Here is a 23,502-nt window from a genome sequence, read left to right as displayed (position 1 = left end):
GTTACTTAGATGTTCAAAGCCTGATAGAATAGGTAGATTTTCACCAGCTCTCTGAGTGCTAAGAAGGATAACCTGGCAAGCCTCCCTGGAGAGGACATGAAGCAGTTCTTGGCACCACAAATAAGAGTCCTTTCTCAGGAGCCCATAAACTGACATCATAAGGAGCTGTATGCAGAACAGGGTCTCCCAGATGTTCTCTGGCTAGAGGGAGGTTTCTGTGGGAGATGTTCTCAAAGATACTCTTGACCTAAGGCCGTTTCTGAAACACAGTGCATGATTGCAGCATACATTTTCTTCTTGCACAGCATTATTAAGTAACTTTGCACGAGGATATAGACACTGGTGGAACATTTTACATTGCTATGGGTATAAATTTTCTGGATTTGCTGAAGTCTGCGTTACTTGATACGCATCTGCAAGGAAGCCAACACTTGGTGATAGTTTTTAAGTCATCTGCTCAAAGCTGGGTGGGGGTGGGGGTTAATGCTCCTTTAATGGGTAAACATTTCTTTATTTCTGGCTAAATAATTGTTGAGAGAAGCTTGAAGTCATGACTGCAGCGAAATATGGCTGTGATCCACCAGCACTCTCTTTCCAGTGCAGAAGAAACTGCTTTAGTATCAGTGTAATACTGTTGGGTTGTTGTTGTTTTTTAATGTTGTGGGATGTGCAGGAGTTATTATTTGAAATTAACAAACGGGGCTGGGGAAAGGAAACATTGCCATCTGATGACTTTGAAGCCATTTTCATATTTGTGTTTATAAGGATGCTTAGACCTTCCAGGTTACCTGCAATAAGTAAGAATCCCTTGTGCTCAGAGATGGAAAGCTTTTGTAAACTAAGAGTTTAGGTCACTCTCCACACACTTCCTGTTGATTTGTCATATACAGCTAACAAGATATGTTTGGGCAGGTAGGCTAGTAATTTCTGTGAACAGACTTTAAAAGTTGAAGAAATCACCAGTACTATTTGGAACTTTTTCTTTTTTAAATGAAGGTTCAACTGCCTTAATATTCTTGACGTGTGCCCTTTTCGCTTTTGTTTTTGTTAAAGGTACGAACGCTATTTGTCAGTGGCCTGCCTCTGGACATCAAGCCCCGGGAACTCTATTTGTTGTTCAGACCATTCAAGGTACCCTGCTATTGAACTTGAAACTGAAGTGCCAGTGTCCTTATTTGCGTAAATACTTGTGGTTCGTTTACTGTTTGTTATAAATGATATAAATAATATGTAATTGCCTCTTCCGGAGTAGCAGACAGAAATTCAGACGATGCTCCTCAGTATCTGGATTTTGGAAAATGTTGGGATGCAGTCTATCATGATATCTTATTTCAGATAAAAACTTGGCTGCAATGACTTTCCCATGAAGTGAAAGTTGGCCAAGAGCCCATGAATAGAGTAATTATAAATAGCATACTGGTGTGATCAGGGTTTAAAGTTGTGAATGCTAACCTCCAATAATGATAGGGATTTGGAGTAAGGATTCGTAAGAAGGCTGAGCGACATGTAAAAATATGAACACACTTATGTATGCTTCCTGCAAGCATACATGCATATTCCTGGTTGCTCCTTGGAAGTCCCCCAGCTCCCAGTCCAGGCATCAGAATTCCCGCAGTCCAGCCTGGTTTATTTTCTGCTGCAGTGCTGGTTTCTCTTAGGAAATAAACCCCATCTTCCAAGTTTTAACTACTAGATGTAAAAATGTCCCAACTCCAGACTTCCTTAGTACACGTGTCTTGGCATTATGTATGTAGCAAACCAGGGGCGTACCCATGATCAAAACTGGGGGGGGGAGAGTAGGGAAGAGAGAGGGAAGGAAGGAGGGAGGGAGGGAAGAGAGAGAAGGAAGGAAGGAAGGAAGGAAGGGATCGGTGAGAGAGAGAAGGAAGGAAAGAAAGAAGGAAGGAAGGAAGGAAAGAAGGGGTGAGAGAGAGAGAGAAGGGAGGGAGGGAGTGAGAAAAAGGAAGAAAGAAAGAGGGGGGAAGGAAAGAAGGAAGGAAGGAGTTCCTGTCCGCCCCGCCCCCCCAGCTCAGGCTGCTCCTCACCCCTCCCACGTTCCTGTCGCTAGCTGCAGCCGCGGAGGGGGCGAAAACAGCCCGATTTCAAGCTGCTTCTTGCCCTCCCCACGTTCCTGTCGCTGGCTGCAGCCGCGGTGGGGGTGGAAACAGCCCGATTTCCATAACCCGCAGTGACTTTTCCCCTTCAGTTTTCAGAGGAAAAAAGTGTGGGTCATGGTCTGTAAAATACGGTAATTTTTTTTTTGCTTCTAAGGGGGGGCAGCTGCCCCCCTGCCCCTCACTGGGTACGCCCATGCAGCAAACTGAATCTGGCTCGCTAATGCTGAAGTGCCTTGACTACCTTCATGTTGCTGCTTCTGCTAGAGGAAGAGAAATGTTCCCCTTTCATACTTCCCAGCAGTTGGTGTGTCTTGGGGTACAACTACTTTTCTGTTTCCCTCTGTCTCAAAGGCAAGATGTGCACGTTTCCCATTTTCAGACCCTTATAGCCTTGGACTATAGATTCACTAAATTTGAGTTTCTGGGTCTTACAGACATATCTGTAATGATTTTAACATCCCATAAGTATTCTTTTTGCTTCCAGGGGGCACCGCAAATGTCCCATCACTGCAGAATTTGCATACAAGGATAGCACTGATTCCCGCTGCTTTTAAGAAAACCACCAGTGGCTTTGTGACATATTACTCTTATCCCCACCCTTCTGCCAGACCTGTTTGCATGCCTAAGAAGCACATCTCACGTTTAGAAAAGGGGAAGAGCCTGCCATGTTCAACAGGCCTGGCCTGGAAGCGAACAGGTCAAGAATGAATTTGAGCAGGAACTACCATAACTAGTGTCTGAAATTGAAAACGGAGAGGCAGCATGGGATTTTTGGAAGCAGAGACAAGAGGGAAAGGCATCCCAAGGGCAAGAGAGGAAGTAGAGCCCCAGAAGAAGAACAAAGCCACCTGGATAGGGAAACTGGGACAGGAAGTTGGCCCACCTTTCTCAGCTTCTGCCTATCCTCATGGTTACTTCACACACACACACAATCTTTGGTGTGCATCTCACTATTTGCTTAAAATCGCATCATTAGCTTTCCTAGTAAAGCTATCTGAAGATAGCTTGCATTCCCTTTGACCTGCTTTTGCAAATTATCAGCTATATTCCTTTTATTGCTAGCAGAGCAGGGATTTAAATTTTCCTAATCTTTTACATTAAATCCTCTGACACCCATATTTAATTGGGCGGAGTGGACACCCTGTTCTCTTAGACCAGGGGTAGCTAACCTTTTTTGGCCTTCTCTCTGCCTCTTACACCCACAACGCACAAACCCCCTATTTGATCACCCCTGTTTATCTGTAAGTAGACACTAGCCTTGAATTGTTGATTCTCTTTTAAGGAGTTTTTTAAAAAATAATAATAATAATCAAAGAACTTCTCTAAACATCCAGTGTAGTCATATAGTAAGCCTGGATTTAAGAATGCAGATATGTTACGTTTGAATGTTCCACCAACTGTATGTGTATATATTTTTAAACCACCCTCCTTGCACATGTGATTTCAGGGGAAAGTGTTCTAGACTCTCGTCTTCTGCCTTGTGTGCAGATTTGCCATATTCATTTGTTCCCTGAGGCATTTGGTTCGTCACTGTGTTTATATGAGAAGGGGGACATTCAGATGTGCGATGATCCTGGTGGAAAAGCTTGTACCCAGGCGACAAAACCACAGCCGTACTGGTGTACTACTGTAAAATTCTGGATATTCTAATAATTCACAGTTTGGATGGGTTTTACAATGCAAACCTTCACATGTTTACTCAGAAGCAAGCCCTACTATGCTCAGAATCGATCAGTCATTTCATTTGCATGCCCCCTTTCCAAAGTTAAAACCATGCTTGAGACAGCTTACGACATACAAAGTTACATAACTACAAACATAACCAAAGTAGTCATAAACAATAAAACATCAAAAAGTACACAACCAAATTGAACAATTTCCACATAACTTGTAACAAGATCTAAAAATAAAGATACAAAAATTAATAACAACAGCAAAAAACTCCAAATAGACCCCAAAGCGTCTGTTCAGCAGCCTCAGCTTTTGCAGCTGGAGTCAGTCCGGGCCCTGCCCTCACAGACCAGGCATAGCTGCCAAGTTTTCCCTTTTCTCGCGAGGAAGCCTATTCAGCATAAAGGAAAATCCCTTAAAAAAAGGGATAACTTGGCAGCTATGAGACCAGGTGAAAAAACGCCTGCAAGGCAAGGAGCAGGTCTTCCAGGACTTACAGCCAAGATAATCTCTCAAAAGGGCTTACTTCTACGTAAGTGTGCAAAGGTTTTCAGGCTTGCTATCTTTGTTTAGTGCTTCTCTCTCAAACAAGAACAGTAGGCAACATGTATTTCCAGCAAGAATAAGTACCCCTAAACCATGCCGTTAAGCCCACCTTTAGGAGTTGGGATAGAGAAGAAGAGTTCAGCTCCTACTGTTAATAAGACTTCTGTCTTGGAGCCAAATGAAATATCTTGCATCTTTCCCACAAACCTTCCTTTTAAAGTTTGCTGTTTCTAAGTACAGTAATACCTCGGGTTACGAACGCGATCCGTTCCAGATCGCAGTTCGTAACCCGAATAGTTCGTAACCCGAACGCGATGGGCGCCGCCATTTTGCGCATGCGCAGATTGCGCGATCGTGTGCGCGCCACTTCTGCGCACGTGCGCGCGGCGAAAACACTTCCGGGTTTGCGCAGTTCGTAACCCGAACTGTTCGCAAACCGAGGTGGTCGTAACCCGAGGTACGACTGTATAGCCAAATAACAAGTCACTCAGGGAAAAATGTACTGTATCCTGTTTTTATATAGTCACATATATTTATCTAGCATTGATCTTAAATTTTATCTTGGCCAGACTGTAATTTTTATTTCTTCCTGCAGGGTTATGAAGGCTCCCTTATTAAACTCACATCTAAGCAGGTAAGCCTAATACACAGTGAAATCGTTAACATAATTGTCAGCAGTGTATGGTTGACATGAGAAATTCCAAACTAAGGAGATGGTATGAAATTTTGGCACAAAGTTTCAAACATCAGAAATCTCCTGATTGTATTCAGTCTAGATTCACCTTGGCTTTCTTGTGGGTTATTAAACATTTTTTGGGTTTATGTGGAATTCAGCAAAGATTTCCAAAAGCATCATACAGTAACGTTAAAGAACTACCAACAGGTTAAAGTTAATAAAGTATCCGCCTTTTAAACGAAGGAAAACCAAGCCTTAATGTGTTCATTGCCTTTTAGCACAAAACAGCCATAAAAAATAAGCAATTATACCTCGAAATTCCAAGCACACCACTTAAAACTGATAATCACCAATGTTCTGTTTGATTAATCTTTTAATTCAGTGGATTACAGTCATAGCTGCCAAGTCTCCCGTATTCCCTGGGAAACCCCTGTTTTTCCAGCCGTTTCCCGCTGGCAGGCCAGATTAAAAAAAAACCCGTAAATCCTCCGGATTCTTACCAGCCCGGGGAGGCTCCTTCTGTGCATGTTTGGAGTCTCCGAACATGCGCAGAAGCGATTTCTGGTGCCGCGGCCATTTTGGAAATGGGCAGAGCATGCGTAGAAGCGACTTTCAGTGCTGCTCTGCCCAGTTCCAAAATGGCCGCAGCGCGACTTCCGGTACCCATCCCGGATTTTTCAATTTGGGAGTTGGCACCTATGATTACAGTAGCTGCAGCAGTATGTAACTTTTTTATTATTATTAAGGGTTTTCTTGGTTTACAAAGATATATGCAATGTCTCTCTTAGCATTTTTACAAATCAGTTTCAATTGTGGAGACATTGGTGAGGAGAGGGGAAGGAAAGTAGATGGAGGGAGGGTGTGGGGGGTGGGGTCGGGTGACGATGTTTCTATTTTGCTTAATAAGTGTGTGGGGTTTTTTTGTCAGCATCGCTTGTGTAGGTTCTCTGCTGTTCACTTGTGTTCCTTTGATGGTGAGAGATGTTGGGGTTGGCCTAGGATATGGTTGTTCCTTTGTGGTTAGCTGTGGTAGTCTTTGTTTTGTGTGTGAGTGGGGTGGGTGGGTGTTTTGGGTCAGGTTAACCATATTGATTCGTATGCTGTTGGTGGATTTTTGTCATTGTCATGTTGGGCTGTGTATGTGATAAAGGGGAACCATACCAGGGTGAAGCCGTCTTCTTCTATTTGTCCCCGTGTCGGTTTCAACTTATTGGTTAATTTTTCTAGTAACTTTTTTTATCACTGAAGTGTGAATATTCCTATCCCTGGGTTCTTTATTCACCCTTCAACAACAATTCCCCACCCCAACCTTTGATTTTCTCTTTTTCTTCCAGCCTGTGGGGTTTGTTAGTTTCGACAGTCGCTCAGAAGCAGAAGCTGCTAAGAATGCTTTGAACGTGAGTATTGGTGCCATATGAGAAGCTACTGGGTTGTGTTACAGCAGAGCTGCAGTAGCAGCAGAACAATGTGGTGCAACTTCTACTGGTCGTGTAGCCCTTGAGACTGCAGATTTTGTTGTTGTTGTTGTTTAGTCGTTTAGTCGTGTCTGACTCTTCGTGACCCCATGGACCAGAGCACGCCAGGCACTCCTGTCTTCCACTGCCTCCCGCAGTTTGGTCAAACTCATGTTTGTAGCTTCAAGAACACTGTCCAGCCATCTCGTCCTCTGTCGTCCCCTTCTCCTTGTGCCCTCCATCTTTCCCAACATCAGGGTCTTTTCCAGGGATGGGGATCCTTAAATGCTCATTCATATGAAGAACTCTCAAAGCATAGGAAGTTGAGAGTGGGGTGGGGGGTGGGGACGAACAGAACGTGAGGCACAGCCGTGCAGAGTATTGTTACAAAGCAGTCCCCGACATAATAAAATCGCACCACATTTTAAAACTGGAATCGTCCAAAATTAACAACAGCAGCAACTATAGTGCAGGCAGTCCTGAAACCCAGAGCAAGCTTAACCCAAGACTTCCAAATACCGGGAGAACAGGGATGTGTTTTAATTAGGTGATGGAAGCCCATCAAGGATGTGGACATCTGTACCATGGAGGAACGGTTGTTAAAATGATTGGACTTACCGGTAGCTGAGATGGCAGAGTTGGCTGTAGCTGGGGAATTGTCTGTAGCTGGAAATAGACAACCCTCGCCATTGATGCCACCTGGCCCCTACATACCTGCTCTTCCAGGGAGAGTGCTGCTCCATCAAGGACAGGCTGAATGCCCGGTTCCCATAACTGAGAACCACCCACCAACAGGACCAAAGCTGTCTTAGTGCTGAAACCAGGTCTTAAGCGGAAAGGGTCAAGAGAATGAGGAAGTGCTGTACATACAGGGGCCACCTCAGTTTTCAGAGGCCTCATTGCGTTGTGTGGAATGAAGCAAACAGGCTGCAAGTGTGAGGCACAGTTGAGAAGGGATGAAACGTCACCTCAGACACTACGTTGCCAAAAACCTGAGTGTGTGTGTGTTTTACTTTCACCTGTGTAGATGGGGAGAAATAGAATATTGCATTAGTATTTTCACTTAATAGCTTAATCCCAGTGAGAGGGATTTTGCAGGAAAGTAAAAAGTTTCCTGCATTCTGTGCTACCATCCTCTATCCATCATAGTGACGGGCATTTTCCTATTAGTCATGGGTTATACAGGGCAGAAAATACCCCTTCTATGCTAGGGCTGAGGAGCAGGAATATTACACTCTTGTGTGATTTTTCTGAACGCCTTAGTCTTCCTTCAGGTGGCATTAGGTAGAGCAGATGTTCCCTTTTGTGTTCTGCCAGTGAGATCGCTCAGATATTGTTGAGTGCAAGCAAAGTTCAGCCAAGTTTAATGTACCTTTGAAACGTGTTGGAAAGACAAGGGTTTTTTAAAGTTCTCGGTGCAGGAGGATGGATATTAGTTCAGAAGAGGACTAACATAGCTTAAGAACCCAATTTGTTATATCTGTAGCGAGGAGTTATCTCTCTTTATAAGAGATTTGACTGGATATATTACGCTCACACCTTAAGTACAGAATCGTAATGAACAATTTTGGGGTTCTGTTTGCCAGTCCATATGCAAAATGCTAAAGCATACCTCTAATCCCTGGTGGCAGTGCTTTCCCCCCTAGAAAAATAGGTGGGACCCAGGTGGCGCTGTGGGTTAAACCACAGAGTTTAGGGCTTGCTGATCAGAAGGTTGGCGGTTCGAATCCCTGCAACGGGGTGAGCTCCTGTTGCTCGGTCCCAGCTCCTGCCAACCTAGCAGTTCAAAAGCACATCAAAGTGCAAGTAGATAAATAGGGACCGCTCCGGCGGGAAGGTAAACGGCATTTCCGTGTGCTGTTCTGGTTCGCCAGAAGCAGCTTTGTCATGCTGGCCACACGACCCGGAAGCTGTCTGCGGACAAACGCCGGCTCCCTCGGCCTATAGAGCGAGATGAGCGCCGCAACCCCAGAGTCGGACGCGACTGGACCTGATGGTCAGGGGCCCCTTTACCTTTACCTTTTATTCACCATGAGGTTAATCACAGTAAGTGTCACACTTTTTAACAACAACAACAACAACAACAACAACAACAACAACAACAACAACAACAAAGGTGTACCCTTGAGTACCCCCTGAAAAAAAAACTGCCTGGAGGTATTCTGCCTGAAATTTACAGTCTTTTGACTGAACATGCAATCCTGTAAAGTGAATTCCCCTCCCAAGTAAGCAGGCAGGGATATGTCGATCTTGCTTTCAGATGGCTCTGAATTAATCTGTCTGTCTGCAGGTTTGCATAACTAAAGGTGCATGCCTCGGGCATTGAACAGAAACAAAAAGCGTGCAAAAGTAACACTGACTTTTCGGTCTGCATTCGTCATGCAGACTAAGTAAGCTTCCATGCATTTCCTTTTATTTTATGTAATTCTATCTCTGCTACTCATGGAATACAGTAGTTGCAAACCATTCTGCAAGGCAAAAGACCCCCCCCCCCGCCCATCTCCATTGCAAGTGTGCTATAGCGGTTAAGAGTGTTGGACTACCGGTAGGACCTGGGTCCTAGACATGGGTTCAGTTTCCTGCTCAGCCATGAAGCTCACTAGGTGACCTTGGGCTGCCACCTTCTCTTAGCCTAACCTAACTCACAGGGTTTTGTGAGGATAAAATGTGACAGGAGAGAGCCTTGTTTTCTTTAGTACAACTAACTCCCTCTGATGCTGGCTCTCCATGTCTGTCTCTCTGGCCCTTCATCCAATGCACTCTTTCCTCTCTCTCTCTGTTCTACCTCGCCTCCTCCCAGGCTGACACTCAGGCTATTCATGGTGACGACCAGGGCTTTTTTTCAGCTGGAACTCACAGGAACTCTGTTCCGGCACCTCTCAGGTGGCACCATTGCTATTATAAGAGAACAAGGGAGGCATTCTGGCACCTCTTTTCCTGGGAAAATAGCACTGGTGAGGACTCACCAACGCAAGTATATTACTAGCTTGCCCATGCTCTTGAGTTTGATAGAGGAGCCCTTCTCAGCGTCCCAACTGTAGTGGAGGCTCAGTTGATGGAGACTGGAGAAAGCTGTTCTTTTGTTCTGGGAAAAAAGGTCCTGGTACTGTGTATCCTTGAGTACCCCCAGAAAAAAAAAGCATTGAGAGAAAGGAACTTGCTCTGTGTCCACACCTAAATTGTGGAATTCTGCTTGGTGCGGTTTGTCAGGCATTCTGTTATTTTTGTGCTTGTTTAGGCTAGATTTTTTCCTGATAGGTCAGATTTTTATTTGTTGCTTTTGTTTAACTGACGTACCCGTCTCTGTCTTAAGCATATTATATTGTTTTATAGCTGGATTTAAAATTGTTGTTAGTTGCCTTGAGTAGTGCCATGAGCGCTGAGATTATAAGGAAAGCCTGCTGGATCAGGCCAGTGGCCCCATTTAGTCAGCAACCAGGGGCCGGCCAGATGCCCATGGGAAATTGCAAGCAGGACCCAAATGCAGCAGCACTCTCCCTTCCTGCACTCTCTTGTAACTGGTGGAGGTTCATAGCTGCCAAGTCTCCCGCTGGAAAATGCGGGATCAGCAGCAGCGCAGCACCGGAAGTTGCTTCTACGCATGTCAGAAGCGACTTCTGGTGCCGCTCTGCCCGATTTCCGGTGCCCCGACATGGGCAGAGCGGCACCCGAAATGGAGTCTCCCTGGCAGGTAGGAAATCCAGGGGATTTCTGGGATTTTTTTCTATTCGGGATAACAGCGGGAAACGGATTAAATTCCAGGGGTTTCCCGTGAAAAATGGGAGACTTGGTAGCTCAGTGGAGGTTGAATATAGCCATTGGGGTTTGTAGCCATTGTTGGCCCTAACCTTCATGAACTTGTATAATCCTCCTTTAAGCCTTCCAAGTTGGTGGCCATCACTGCCTCTCGTGAGGGCAAAGGACTAGGAGGATGGGATGCCAATGCTAGTATAAATAAATACATTCAGTAGAAGATGGGGAATGTCTTTGCTACGTGACTGACTTCAGACCCATTGATTTTAGTAAATCTTATACATGACTAAGCTTTCTGTGGCTCAGGGTCACTGAATGAGAAGCGCAAATGGCTTTGGGTTTGTGAAACTGCTCCAAGCCATTCTTTCAAATGTTCCTGCGTAGGCTACCTTGTAGGAATTTTGCCTGATAATGGAGTTGAAACAATGCAGCTCATTGATCTTGTCAACATCAGGTTATGGATGAATGCAGACAGATATCTAAAATGTAGCTGCCCTGTGCTTGGCGGCGGCGGGGGCGGGGGGTGGGAACCCACCCATGATGTGAAGATGATCTCTTGGTGCCGTTGCTGTCAAGTGATGACAACTCATATGTGAGTTCTCTCTACATATTGGCAATCCTTTAAGTTGTACCCAGTACTCAGGAAAGCAGTAATAAAGAAGTGTGTCTCCAAGCATATGAGGAATGAGTTTCCCTCAAAACTGATCACCCCCAGCAGCACCTTGGAACTGGGGAGAAGCATTTCTGAAGAGCAGAATGCCTTAGCTCTAACACTGATCTTGTTTGTTTTTAAAGTACTGTGGGGTTTTTTTTGTCTTGTGTGGGTGGGAGGGGAGTTAGTTGCCAGAAAATATAGTTATATTCTGTGTGTACAGAGTTAACCTCATTATTGATGACCCTCAAGAGCAAAAATATCTTGAGTGCAGGGAACAATTTTTCAGACTAGGATAAAAAAGCATGCAGCAAGTACTCTGGTTCCCTAGTCTGTTTTTCTGTCTTCATTTTTTATGTACAATGTCTTCTTGGCTCTGCTAATCTCCAGGGATAACAGCGAAGCAGAGCAGGATACAGACTGCCTTATATGGTGCTGATACTAAAGATGTTTTAGGAATGTGACTTGCTCTAAAGCCTATGGCCCCAGTTTTTGCTGCCAAACAAATTAGGTCATTTAAACTACTGAGGTTTTAAAAGGACGTTGGAACTTTAATTTGGAACAAGAAACTGATGTGTGGTTTTTTTGTGTTGAATGGCTCAGACTCCCAGGGAGTTTAGGTTTGTAATTTTTTTCCAGGCTTCTTGACTCTTACTTGCTGGTTTCTGGGTGCATTGTTTTCCCCCACCCCCTGGTTTAAAGTGAACTTTAAGGCCTGCTAAAGATCATATACGTACTTCAGTTTGCATTAAAATAATACTGGTCCTAGAATACAACACACGTGAGCCTCACAGCTTCACTGCGCATGAACAATGCACCTCGAGGTGAGGTGAAGTTGTGCTGTGAAAAGTTAATCTTCCATCACAGTTGGCTCAGGCATCTTTGTCCATGATTGAAGGCTTGCCACATTCAGCCAAATCAAGAAGTAACCATGCTTTCCCTTGGACTGTACCCTTTCATGCTGTTATGTATGAATGCTTCCTTGTGGTGGTGGTGAGCTCTCTAGAAAATCGGCACATCTCTCTGGGCTGATAGCCACTGGATTGAGAGGTGAGACCAGTGGTCCCCGGGGGCCCAATTGCCTTCTAAATCCGGCCCACGGAAGGTCCGGGAATCAGCATGTTTTTACATGAGTAGAATGTGTCCTTTTATTTAAGATGCATCTCTGGGTTATTTGTGGGGCCTGCCTGATGTTTTTACATGGGTAGAATGCGTCCTTTTATTTAAAATGCACCTCTGGGTTATTTGTGGGGCATAGGAATTCGTTCATATTTTTTTTCAAAATATAGTCCGGCCCCCCACAAGGTCTGAGGGACAGTGGACCGGCCCCCTGCTGAAAAAGTTTGCTGACCCCTGGATGAGACAGTGACGTCCACTTCACCAGCCTGGTTTGGGATCTATTGCCCAAGGGCTCCTCCCTCCCAGATCTCCATTAGTGACCATTCCATGTGTTAATGTAATTTGATTGTACTTGTTGCCGTCTTCTTTTTGCGGCATCTGTCACCTTGAACCTTTTCAGAAGCAGGACCCAGGATCCTCCTTAAACAGAGCACAGTAGGACCACTTTTTTAATCCCAAACTGCCACATGGGACACATTTCAAGCCCATGTTTATGTTGTAAACTTTGTCTGGAACTCTGTCCGCAGGAGAGGAAGCGGCTGTGGGGAGGCAGTTCCAGAGGGAAAGTGGTGTTGCCTTCTCTCATCTTCAATTTCTGCCCTCCTGATGTTGCTTTTCAATACTTTTAAAGGCTGAAACTGACGTTAATCTGTATCGTAGAATTAATTTAGCTAGGGCACCTCATTTGTCATTTTAATGCAGACCCTCTTGCACAGTTGTAGCTAGGGGGTGGGGGTGGGCCTAGCCGGGTTTTTTGCCCTGGGTGAGGTCTCCAGAGGGGCGCCATTGAGGCTCCCAGCCTATGTCTGCACTTGGGTGGGTGGGTGCCAAACTGGGTCTTTGACCCAGGTGAAATAAAGCCTGGTTTTGCCCCTGCCTGCTGAATGCCAAGAGAGAGTTGAGCAATATGTTGGTGGATTTTGCCTCATTATAGCTAATTAGAGGGTTCCAACAGAGTACAGTCATACCTCTGTTTAAGTACGCTTCGGTTTGAGTGCTTTCAGTTTAAGTACTCCGCGGACCCATCTGGAACGGATTAATCCACTTTCCATTACTTTCAATGGGAAAGTTTGCTTCAGGTTAAGTACAGACTTCCGGAACCAGTTGTGTACTTACTTAAACCGAGGTACCACTGTAGTTGTTTTAATGGGTGATGGATTATTGGGTTTTAGACCCAACGTGAAATCTCGTTTAGCAGTACACATGCGAGGAGGAGCTATGTCCTTGGACTTACACATCCCATGGTCCTCATATGCATTGTTTGCTAGTATGCAGCCATAATCCCAGAAATGAGTCACTGTTTGCCCATATAGCCCCAAGCATTGCTTACTCCTGACTGGGAGCATCTATCTGTGGTAGAGATCTTGGAGATGCCCGGGAATGGACCTGCAAACTTGGCATGCAAAGCATTGCTTTACCATGGAGATATAGCCCTTCCCTATGTTGCCCTCCTTGGCACAATACTTTGGAAGCACCTCTTGCAGGGGCAGGCAGCTCTGCAAATCTATTATCGTAGGGCTATTTCTCTCTCAGGTGGGTAAACCTGTATCCGACCTGTATACCTGGAAGAGGGGGAATCACATGATTGAATTCTGTACGCTATTAAAAAATTGCCTTTGGTGGGAGTTGGGTGTGGGGTTGTATTTTAAATCACACGAAATGTCTGTCTCACTGTTGTAGATATGATTTATTCATCTGGGACCCTTCACCATCTATTACGACAATGGGCAGACTGGGTTTAGAGGTTTCCAGAATCTGGGGTACAGATACATGGGATTTCCAAACTAAGCTTCGGTGGCTGAACTGTTCCTGCCTCTTTTCCTCCGTTCAGCGTAATGGAACACCAAAGTTTACAGCTGCTTGTTTTTTCACAACCATAATGGACTGTCTGTAGCTCATTTCAAGAATTTGCAAGCCCAGCTGACATAATTGTGTGTGCTTTTAATTAAAAATGAGAGTGAAGACGTCAAGCTTTATTTATTGCCTCATCCCACAGGTTTTCTCTCAATATTTAATTTCCCAGAGTCCGTCTCCCTAAAGATTCACATTTTCATAGGCCTTGTTTATCTTCTCCCACTTCTCTTGTTCTTAATTGAATTCATGACATCAGTCTTATCCACCCACTTCAAGTTGCAGCATTCTGTTGGCAATGTTGTAGTGATGCATAGAAAAATTAGGTCCAAACAGTAGTGTCCTGTTTCTAGGACCAACAAAAATAAAATTTGGCATTTCCTCCTGAGTCTTATGTTTGGGGCAGTCATACAGAGAACAGCTTGCAGCTCTTGAGTCCATCCCGGACAGCACAACATATGGAGATGCACTTATTATTATGTTTGTCGACGCACTAAACAAACTATTAGTTCATCTCCAGTTTTAATAAACATTCAGAGTTTAAGATTTTAATTGGACTTGCCATGGAATGTTCACATGAGTCTCCATGCATATGCAGATGTGTTTTCCATATGGGAAATTGACACTAAAGAACAAGTAAAGAATTTAAGGAGTGGCACCTTAGAACTCAAAAGTGCATTGCTGAGAGAGGTTCTGTCGATTTCCTAGAACCTAGTTTTGTGAGGTGGACTGTAAATTCCAGTTTACTTAATGGAAGGAAGCCTTAACAGTTAAAGCCATGATTGAAGTTTGGCTAGGATTATAAGCACCTGAGCTTATAACTCCCTGGTTCAAATCACACTGATCACGAACTCTTGTTTTTGACAACTGCAGTGCAGGCAACTCCGAGGCACTACTGTGCCATAGCTGTCAAGTTTTCCCTTTTCTCGCATTCAGCATAAGGGAATTTCCCTTAAAAAAGGGAGAACTTTACAGCTATGTACTGTGCATGTCGGTGGGACATGCATAAGCATGCCCCGTTCTGCCCTGCACCCTTCCGTAGCAAGAAATGGTGCGTGCATCAATGGACATGCATGCCTTTAACACACCAAATGGGGAGTTGCCTGTATAGGATAGCAATGCTTATAGGAAGAAGAGAAGAAGAGTTTGGATTTGATATCCCGCTTTATCACTAGCTGAAGGAGTCTCAAAGCGGCTAACATTCTCCTTTCCCTTCCTCCCCCACAACAAATACTCTGTGAGGTAAGTGGGGCTGAGAGACTTCAGAGAAGTGTGACTACCCAAGGTCACCCAGCAGCTGCATGTGGAAGAGCGGAGACACGAACCTGGTTCCCCAGATTACGAGCCTACCGCTCTTAACCACTATACCACACTGGTTCTCAATGTTGGACAGACTTATGAAATAACGTATCTGAATTATTGTTGTTATCCCCCACTCAGAGTGGCTGGGGAAACTCAGCCAGCTGAATGGGGCATAAATATTATCATTATCATTATCCTGTTGAAACCTACTTCCTCAGAAGTCTAGAAGTGTCTTTCCCCAATATTTTATTGAAAGGCTCCAAAGGAAAAGATTGTACATCTTCATTATGGATCTTTATATATTTTCCTGATGGGTAACATAAATGATTGTCTCTCTGCATTTGTATACCATTTTAGACAGGGAGAAAAGTTGGTCTTGATCTCTGATAGGCTAACACGTCTTAATTTCTTCAGCCTTTTTGTAACGGATTTGTTTCCTTTATAGGCCATCTACGCCTATAAATTACTCGTCAATCAGTTTGTCACAATCCTCCTTGGAATTGTGGAGGGTTAAACTGAAGAACGCGGGTGGCGCTGTGGGTTAAACCACAGAGCCTAGGGCTTGCCAAACAGAAGGTCGGCAGTTCGAATCCCTGCAACGGGGTGAGCTCCCGTTGCTCAGTCCCAGCTCCTGCCGACCTAGCAGTTTGAAAGCACGTCAAAGTGCAAGTAGATAAATAGGTACCGCTAGAGCGGGAAGGTAAACGGCGTTTCCATGTGCTGCTCTGGTTCGCCAGAAGCGGCTTTGTCATGCTGGCCACATGACCTGGAAGCTGTACGCCGGCTCCCTCGGCCAATAACGCAAGATGAGCGCCGCAACCCCAGAATCGGTCACTACTGGACCTAATGGTCAGGGGCCCCTTAAACCAGGGGTCCCCAAACTTACCCGGCTTTGGGCCGGATGCCCGCCACACCAATTGCGTGGTGGGCCGGAGGATGGGGGAGCGCGCGGGGCTTTGTGCGCCCATGCGCATGCGCAAACGCTATTTCTGGCACACTCCCGACCTGGAAAGCGCCGGAAATAGCCTGTGCACATGTGCAGAAGCCTCCCCCGACCCGGAAGTACACTGGAAATGACGCTTGCATGTGCGCACAAGCTATTTCCGTCGCTTTTCCGGGTCGGAAGTCGGCAGCCGCGCTGCACTGTTCCGGTAAAAGCGAGCGGTGGCAGCGGGCAGTGGGGGTCCCTGGGGGCCGCATAAAAGAGCCTCGGGGGCCGTATGTGGCCCCTGGGCCGTAGTCTTGGGACCCCTGCCTTAAACTGAAGAAATGCTGCTTCTTAACCGAACCATTTTTGCTGGTGAAGTTTTTCTTACGGAGCCTTTTGAATGTATTCTCCCACCCCGTTCTGTTGTATGCCTATTTAAGGCAGTGGCTTTGGGTTTGTATTTCTCAGGAGGATGTTATGCACCCTTGGCATCATGTTTGAGGGTGCCCTGGGAAAAGTGCCCTGGTACATCTCTCCCCCAGTAAAACTTATCAGTGTGGTGGGCCAGGAACATTTTGTTCTTTTTTATATATAAAAAGCTTCTTTTACTAGGGCAGACTGTGAAGTGACGTACTGGCTGAAGCTGCCCACCGTTTCCACTTTCCCGGAATACTTCTGGGTCCTGCTATGTCATGCCTGGTACTGATCTCAGACCTGATGCCATGCCCCTCTTTCTGGATTTATTTGCTTTGTATAATGCTGCTCCTATTGTATTCTCATGCCGCAGGCAGCCTTGTGCCAGTGTGGTGTAGTGGTTAAGAGCGGTAGACTCGTAATCTGGGGAACCGGGTTCGCTTCCCGCTCCTCCACATGCAGCTGCTGGGTGACCTTGGGCTAGTCACACTTCTCTGAAGTCTCTCAGCCCCCCTCACCTCACAGAGTGTTTGTTGTGGGGGAGGAAGGGAAAGGAGAATGTTAGCCGCTTTGAGACTCCTTCGGGTAGTGATAAAGCGGGATATCAAATCCAAACTATTCTCCTCTTCTTCTTCTTGTCTGTTACTTTTTTTGCGTATAGTATTTTATTCAACATTTTCACAATAATCTTCAAATCAAATACCGCATTTTCCCGTGTATAAGACTAGGTTCCCCCCCCCCTAAAAAATAATGTCCAAAATTTGGGGATGTCTTATATACACGGGGGCCATCTCTCCCCCCCATTTTCTTAATTCGGTGTCCCCCAAAATAGGCGGCGTCTTATACACAGGGGCGTCTTCTAGACGGAGAAACGTGGTAATTACATTGTTTCATAAGCTGACTTCCTTCCCTCCACTCTACAGTGTTTTTACTCACACCTTTTCTACCACATTATGTCTTTTATCTATTACAATTAAGTCTTGTCCTTTACTTTCAGTGCAACTTGCCCACCGTGATGTCGCTGCAGAAAGAACTAACTCTCGTTCTTTCTCTTTCCGCAAAAGGGAATCCGCTTTGACCCAGAAATTCCCCAGACGCTCCGGCTCGAGTTCGCCAAGGCCAACACGAAGATGGCCAAGAGCAAATTAGTGGGGACACCAAATCCAAGCACTCCTGCCACCCCCAACACTTTACCTCAGTTCATTACCAGGGAGCCGTGTAAGTATGTGAGTGCGTGTGTCTGTGCTTCAGCATAAAAGAGCAAGCAGTGGTATGTGCCTTGGACAGGAATGCTCGACTCGTCTGCAAATTCCTATATGACCTGTCCTGATCTCCACCTCCTGGACGAATGTGTGGATTGGAGCGTAGCAGTTCTTTAAATTTTGCAGTTTTCACCTGGGGCGAAACAAGAAATGCCTGTGCCGTCCACCTCTGGTATTGGAATCAATTTTGAGTGAGTTCCTGCACGCTCCGCAAGATCTGTGAGATCCTGCCCAAAATTGGTGCCGATGCTAGCAGCAAGGCAGGCAGGGTACTCTTGGGGGCTTCCTCCGCCCAAGGCAAGAGCCTCACCCTGCCTAATGGCTGCGCTGGCCCTGCACTTCTCTGAATTTTTGGCAACTTTATCTACAATACTTAGGGAGCATTTTTTTATGGTGCTGTGGCAACAGTCTCTGTCTTAGAACATTGGTTGCACCAAGCAGCTATAAAAGTGGAGACAGGGGAAATTTCAAGCAAAGCAAAAGGAGTGGGCAGGTGTGTGAGTTTTGAGCCCCTTCTCCCCAAAGAATGCTCCCCCTCCCCTTCTCCCAAGTTGCTTCCCCCCTAGCCAGACCCGAAGGCTCAGCATCAGGACTCCAGAGGGATGATCTGGAAGGTGGAACATATTTGAACTTCCAAAACGCTTTTGATAAAAGTGCCTTGCCATGGGCTCCTGAAGACACCTGGCAGTCATGGAATAAGAGAGCGGGTCCACATAAGGCAAAGTCACGGATAATAGAAAGCAGTGGGCAGAATTTTATGTACAGTTGTCTTAGTGGAGGAGGAAATAAGCAGTGAGATCCCCCCCCAAAAAAAGCATGTGAACTGGCACTTTTTAACTTGTTCATGAACGATCTGAAGTTGGGGCAGCAGTGAAGTTGGCAGATGGACACCAAATTATTGAACATCTGGCAAAGCCTGAGTGTGTCTTAAAATTGGGTGAATGGGCAACCAAATGGCAAATGAGAATTTTGTGAAAGTAGTAAGTGGTGCATATTGCAAAAAACAAAGCAACTTTCCTGTCAGAAACGCATTATTTCTACTTTTCCACTTCAACCACCAGCAGAATTGCATTCAGTGCAGGCCAGCGTCATTCCCCTTTTCCACAAAATGGCCCCAGGAGAATGGAATACTGTTGTTCCCATTGAGCCATTTTGCGGGAAAAGGTTCGGGCTATTCTGCTGTTTTTCTTTATTTACACATGAGTCATTTCCTGAATATCTTGGGAGCACTCCATCTATTCAGAAACATCTAACTTCCTGGAGGTGGCCCTGATTTGCTGCTGCTCTGGTAGGTAGGGGTTGCCAAATTTGCTATTAGATAAACTCATGGTTGCGTATCACATGTGTCATCCCATTTGTGCCTTGGCTTGCTCTTTGCTGGAATACGACTGTCATGACTCCGTGACAGACCTGATCTCATTTTCGAGAGCACAAGGTAAAACTTCCTGAGAGAGAAAAGCAACATAAATGTGTAACATAGTTCTGTATTTTGTTTATTCTATACTCTTGCTAGAATAATGAAAAAGTAGCTTGAATAAGCATAGGAAATGGAACACATTTGGGATTCCCAATTTTGGAAGAGAACGGTCCACTTCGTATGTCACATTAAACTGTAGTTTGCAGCAAACCATTGTTTAATGTGAACGAGCATTATATGAACAACCCAAAGCAAACTGGTTACTGCTTTTGGTATGTTTTGAGGAAGTAAGCTATGAGCCCAGGCTTAGACAACATGTCTTCCAGACGGGCTTGTTTCGCGCACTGTGTGGAGCACGCAGCGGGAGGCTGCTTGGTTACATTAAACCTTGGTTTGTTTTAGGCTACGGTTTGATGTGATATGTAGATCGCTCCTGTATATCTCAAAGACTGAGCAAATGGTCATCGCTGTAACACTTTGGCTTATGTTGTGTGTGCTTGGAGGCTTGTTCATTTTTGGCTCCAGTATTGTTCCTGGTTCAACAAAGGTTTGCAGTACATTTTAATACTTCAAGAACCTGCAAAATCAGTCTTACTAGAGACAATTGTAGGATGAAGCACACACACACACACACACACACACACACACACACACACACACACACAGAGCGACTTTTCCAGAGTAAGCTTGTTGTTTTGCCTGGCTCAACCCTTTGTTTCCCATTATACACTTCACATGTTGGGAAATGGCCCCTGGGACGCCCAACGATGATAGCATTCCATCTGAACATGTGACACTTCATAGTCCCTGACCTCAAGGAGCTTGCAACCGAAATGTCAACAGAGAGGAGAGAACAGGGAGAGGGTGAAATGCCAGAGGCCCAAAGGGAGCTGAAGGATATGTGTGACTGCAAGTGGCCTTTCTGCAAGTTCCAGCAGAGCAGCTTCCAAAGAGAGGGGCCCAGGTTAGATGGCAAAGCCCCTTCATGTTGCATTCTTGCTAAACTCCTCCTGGCTCACATATTTCAGGGAAGGTTCGGGAGCTCTTGTGTGTATTTATAGGCTTGTTGCTCTCTGAGCTCGAGAATGACCACAAGCCTTAGGAATGAATGGCGGAAGGGAACGTTGTTAGCATTAGCCCTTGCCAACTTTTCACTGTTTATCTTGCTTTTAAAACCAACAGGACAAACACTTAATCTCTGCTGTAATTAAAGTGCATCCCTGTCCGCTCCACTGCTGGGGCTTTGCTTGAATGTTGTCTGCCATGGTGCCTTGCGGGTGTGGAAAGGTGGAAGAAGAGGATTTCTTTAAATCTGAGGGAAGTGCAGATGGCTCAAAATGCCCTCAGTGAGATTCCAACCTTCCCTGGTGGCATTGCCCACCTCCCCTCATCCCTGGGGCTTATTCACCCATCAGCAAGTGCTAAGCTGCGACAGCAAGGAAGCTCAGGGGTACTTGGGCAAAGCAAATTGTGACAGGAGGAGAAGTAACAGGTTGATAGTTGCCAACTCTACCCTCGGGTTGCTGCTGTCAAAGCAGTTCTAGCAGAGGTTCACATCCTCTTCTTCTGTCCCTGACTGGGAGTGAGGGGACAATAATCTACCCACTTTTCCCTGACCGGTGTGGCACCAGGAGTTGGTTTTAGGGGGCTTTGTTTGGTGGTGGGAGGGGGGCATAAAAAGAGTGGTTGAGTTGATGCTGGGCTTGTAACGAAGACCAGTTCAACTGTATGGATCAAGCCACTTTTATTAAATTTCCATGCCACCCGACATCCAAAGATCACAGGATGGTTTACAATATAAAAACACAAAAAGCATACCACAATAACAAATGGAAACAATAACACACCCACACACACCCACACACCCAGGCCATAGATTGTTTAATTAAACAAAGGCCTGGGAGAAGAGAAATGTTTTTGCCTGGTGCCTAAAGGTGTATAATGAAGGCACCAGGCGAGCCTCTCTGGGGAGAGCATTCCACAAACGGGGAGCCACTGCAGAAAAGGCCCTTTCTCGTGTTGCCGCCCTCCAGACCTCTCATAGAGGGGGCACACATAAATCGTTTTGAAATGAAGCCAGTTAAGATTGAGGTGCATCTTTCCTCACTACCCACTAGATTGAGAAAAGGGGTAGCTTGTTTACAAGTTCTCAGAGAAGACAGGGAGCTGCACTCATGCACCCCAGCCTGGCAAGTGGATTCTGCTGTTATGGAAACGTTTGGTTCTTGGATGTTTCAAGTCTATGCTGGCAACCAGGAGGCCCGGTAGTTGGCTCAATGGATATTTCAGCTCTGGCATGGTGGTGCTTTATGAAAAATGCTAGTTTGGCGCAAGGTATTGTTAGGGAAAAGACTGAAAATAAAAACTGCCTGTATGATAATTGCCATTTGGTAGGATTGCATTTGAAATGTGTACTTTTCGGGTGACCTATCTCGAAAGGTGATCTGGAAAAGGCACAGGAAATGGCAACCCAAACTGTCAATCGATAATTGCACCTTCCTTTTTGCAAGGCAAGGATCGAGCTGAAATTATGAGTAGCTATCCTGGCTGCCCTGGGTTTGTCTAAACTCCTCAGGGATGGGTGACTAGTGGAGGTAGGGAGAAGCACTGGGTAGGAGGCCTTAATGAGTGGTGGCAAAGGAAGGAGAAGGAATGTGCTGGTATTGTAACTTCCATAAGGTACCTGAACCACTGATATGTTGTTGTACTGCTGTGAAAGGGTAGAAGATAACCTTCAGTGTCATATAGACTCTTTATTTTGATCTGTGCAGAATGGTATTCTGTGTGCCCCCTCTCCCTCACATTCTTAAGATGACTGGATTGTTTTTAATTGGGGAGACCAATGTAGTGGGGTAGCTGAGACTAACCTCTGAATTGGGGGGTCCTTAGTTCAAATCTTGACTATGATTGGCAGGCCAAGAACGACCTTGGCTTCACATTGCGGTTTGAAGCAAGCTATGATCCCTGGTTTAGATGTAACGCTTAAACAGGCTACTGTGGTTTGTTGCCTGTGCTCACACCAGGGGAAGAGTTAAGTGGGAGCCACTGGGGCAGGCATCCCCAAACTGCGGCCCTCCAGATGTTTTGGCCTACAACTCCCATGATCCCTAGCTAACAGGACCAGTGATCGGGGAGGATGGGAATTGTAGTCCAAAACATCTGGAGGGCCGGAGTTTGGGGGTGCCTGCACTAGGGCAACCATGGTAAAACAGTTAACTATGGCTTACTATGATGTGCATATAGATCAGGATGCAAAGTGTCACAGCCATAAGAGTTCATTCACCCAGAATCTGTATTCTTTCATCAGAATACTTTTGAGTGGCTCACTTCCCACCTCTTAACAACAGCTGTAGACTGCTTTGCACTTCCCTCTCCAGCCGACAAAACATCCAGTTTCCTTTCGGAGAATAACCCTGTTCCTTATCGCAAGTTGCAAACTTTTGCACCCTAACTCAGAGCAGATTTTTTTGTGCCTGCTCTTCTGATTCCATTTCCTAAGGAGAAGGCAGAGGGAGGCGGAGGGGCCTCCTTGAGCTCGGCTTTGAAGACGCTCCCTCTTGTGTGTTTGCAGTTTTCTTTCCTGCATTTGCTGTTTGTATAACCATGAACTCTCCTTATTCTTCTCTTGCAGATGAGCTCACAGTGCCTGCACTTTACCCCAGTAGCCCTGAAGTGTGGGCGCCGTACCCTCTCTACCCAGCGGAGTTAGCACCTGCTCTACCTCCGCCTGCTTTCACCTACCCTGCTTCACTGCATGCCCAGGTAATTTATACCAATCAGTCACACCTTCACCCACGTTATACCACCTGATCCTCTCCAGTGCACCCCGTACGACTAACCCCTGTCTGGCTAACAGGCACCCCAGAGAGATATTAATGATCACACCTCGATCAAGCTGACACGTTCTCCTTGGGACTTACTGGGGAAAATTGACAGCACCCCACACTGCCTGGTAGAACCGTGAACACCTATCTCTCCTCAAGTAATTTCACTTCCGTTCACACGAGGCAGCGAGAAATACCTGCTGGGTCTTTGCACACATATATACCCCCTTGTATATATGGACTCTGCTTCCCAGGCTTGCCTTTGCCACAGTTTTGCTTCAAAGCTCCAAGGTTAAGTTGTCTTTAAAACGGATAAGGGGAAGGTGTGCAAGAGCGTGTTTATGTACATGTGTGTTTCTAAAGCCAGAGAAAAGGGAGGTAGATGGAACAAAAGTCTTGTCAGAGGACACACACGTGGGGGGAATTCGCATTGTGAGCAGTTACTTCATACACGTTCTGAACTGTAGTAAAACGAAGTTACCAAGTGAAAACTTGACTGCGATGTGCAAACGCCCC

At 45.7% G+C, this 23,502-nt stretch overlaps 1 protein-coding gene across 1 annotated transcript in view; it reads left to right on the top strand.

Annotated features, from left to right (window-relative positions):
* Positions 1-1,036: 1,036 nt before the first annotated feature.
* Positions 1,037-23,502, top strand: part of RBPMS (RNA binding protein, mRNA processing factor) — a 49,033-nt gene continuing 26,567 nt past the window's right edge. The window contains exons 1-5 of the mRNA XM_060269198.2: positions 1,037-1,131; positions 4,930-4,968; positions 6,345-6,407; positions 17,548-17,701; positions 22,794-22,924. Of these exons, the coding sequence (XP_060125181.2) occupies positions 17,614-17,701; positions 22,794-22,924 (219 nt within the window). The 5' untranslated portion in view covers positions 1,037-1,131; positions 4,930-4,968; positions 6,345-6,407; positions 17,548-17,613. The remainder of the gene's footprint in view (positions 1,132-4,929; positions 4,969-6,344; positions 6,408-17,547; positions 17,702-22,793; positions 22,925-23,502) is intronic.

Source organism: Zootoca vivipara, chromosome 15 (genome assembly GCF_965207765.1).
Source record: "Zootoca vivipara chromosome 15, rZooViv2.hap1.1, whole genome shotgun sequence".
Taxonomy (NCBI): Eukaryota; Metazoa; Chordata; class Lepidosauria; order Squamata; family Lacertidae; genus Zootoca; species Zootoca vivipara.
This window is presented reverse-complemented; position numbering and strand designations above follow the sequence as displayed.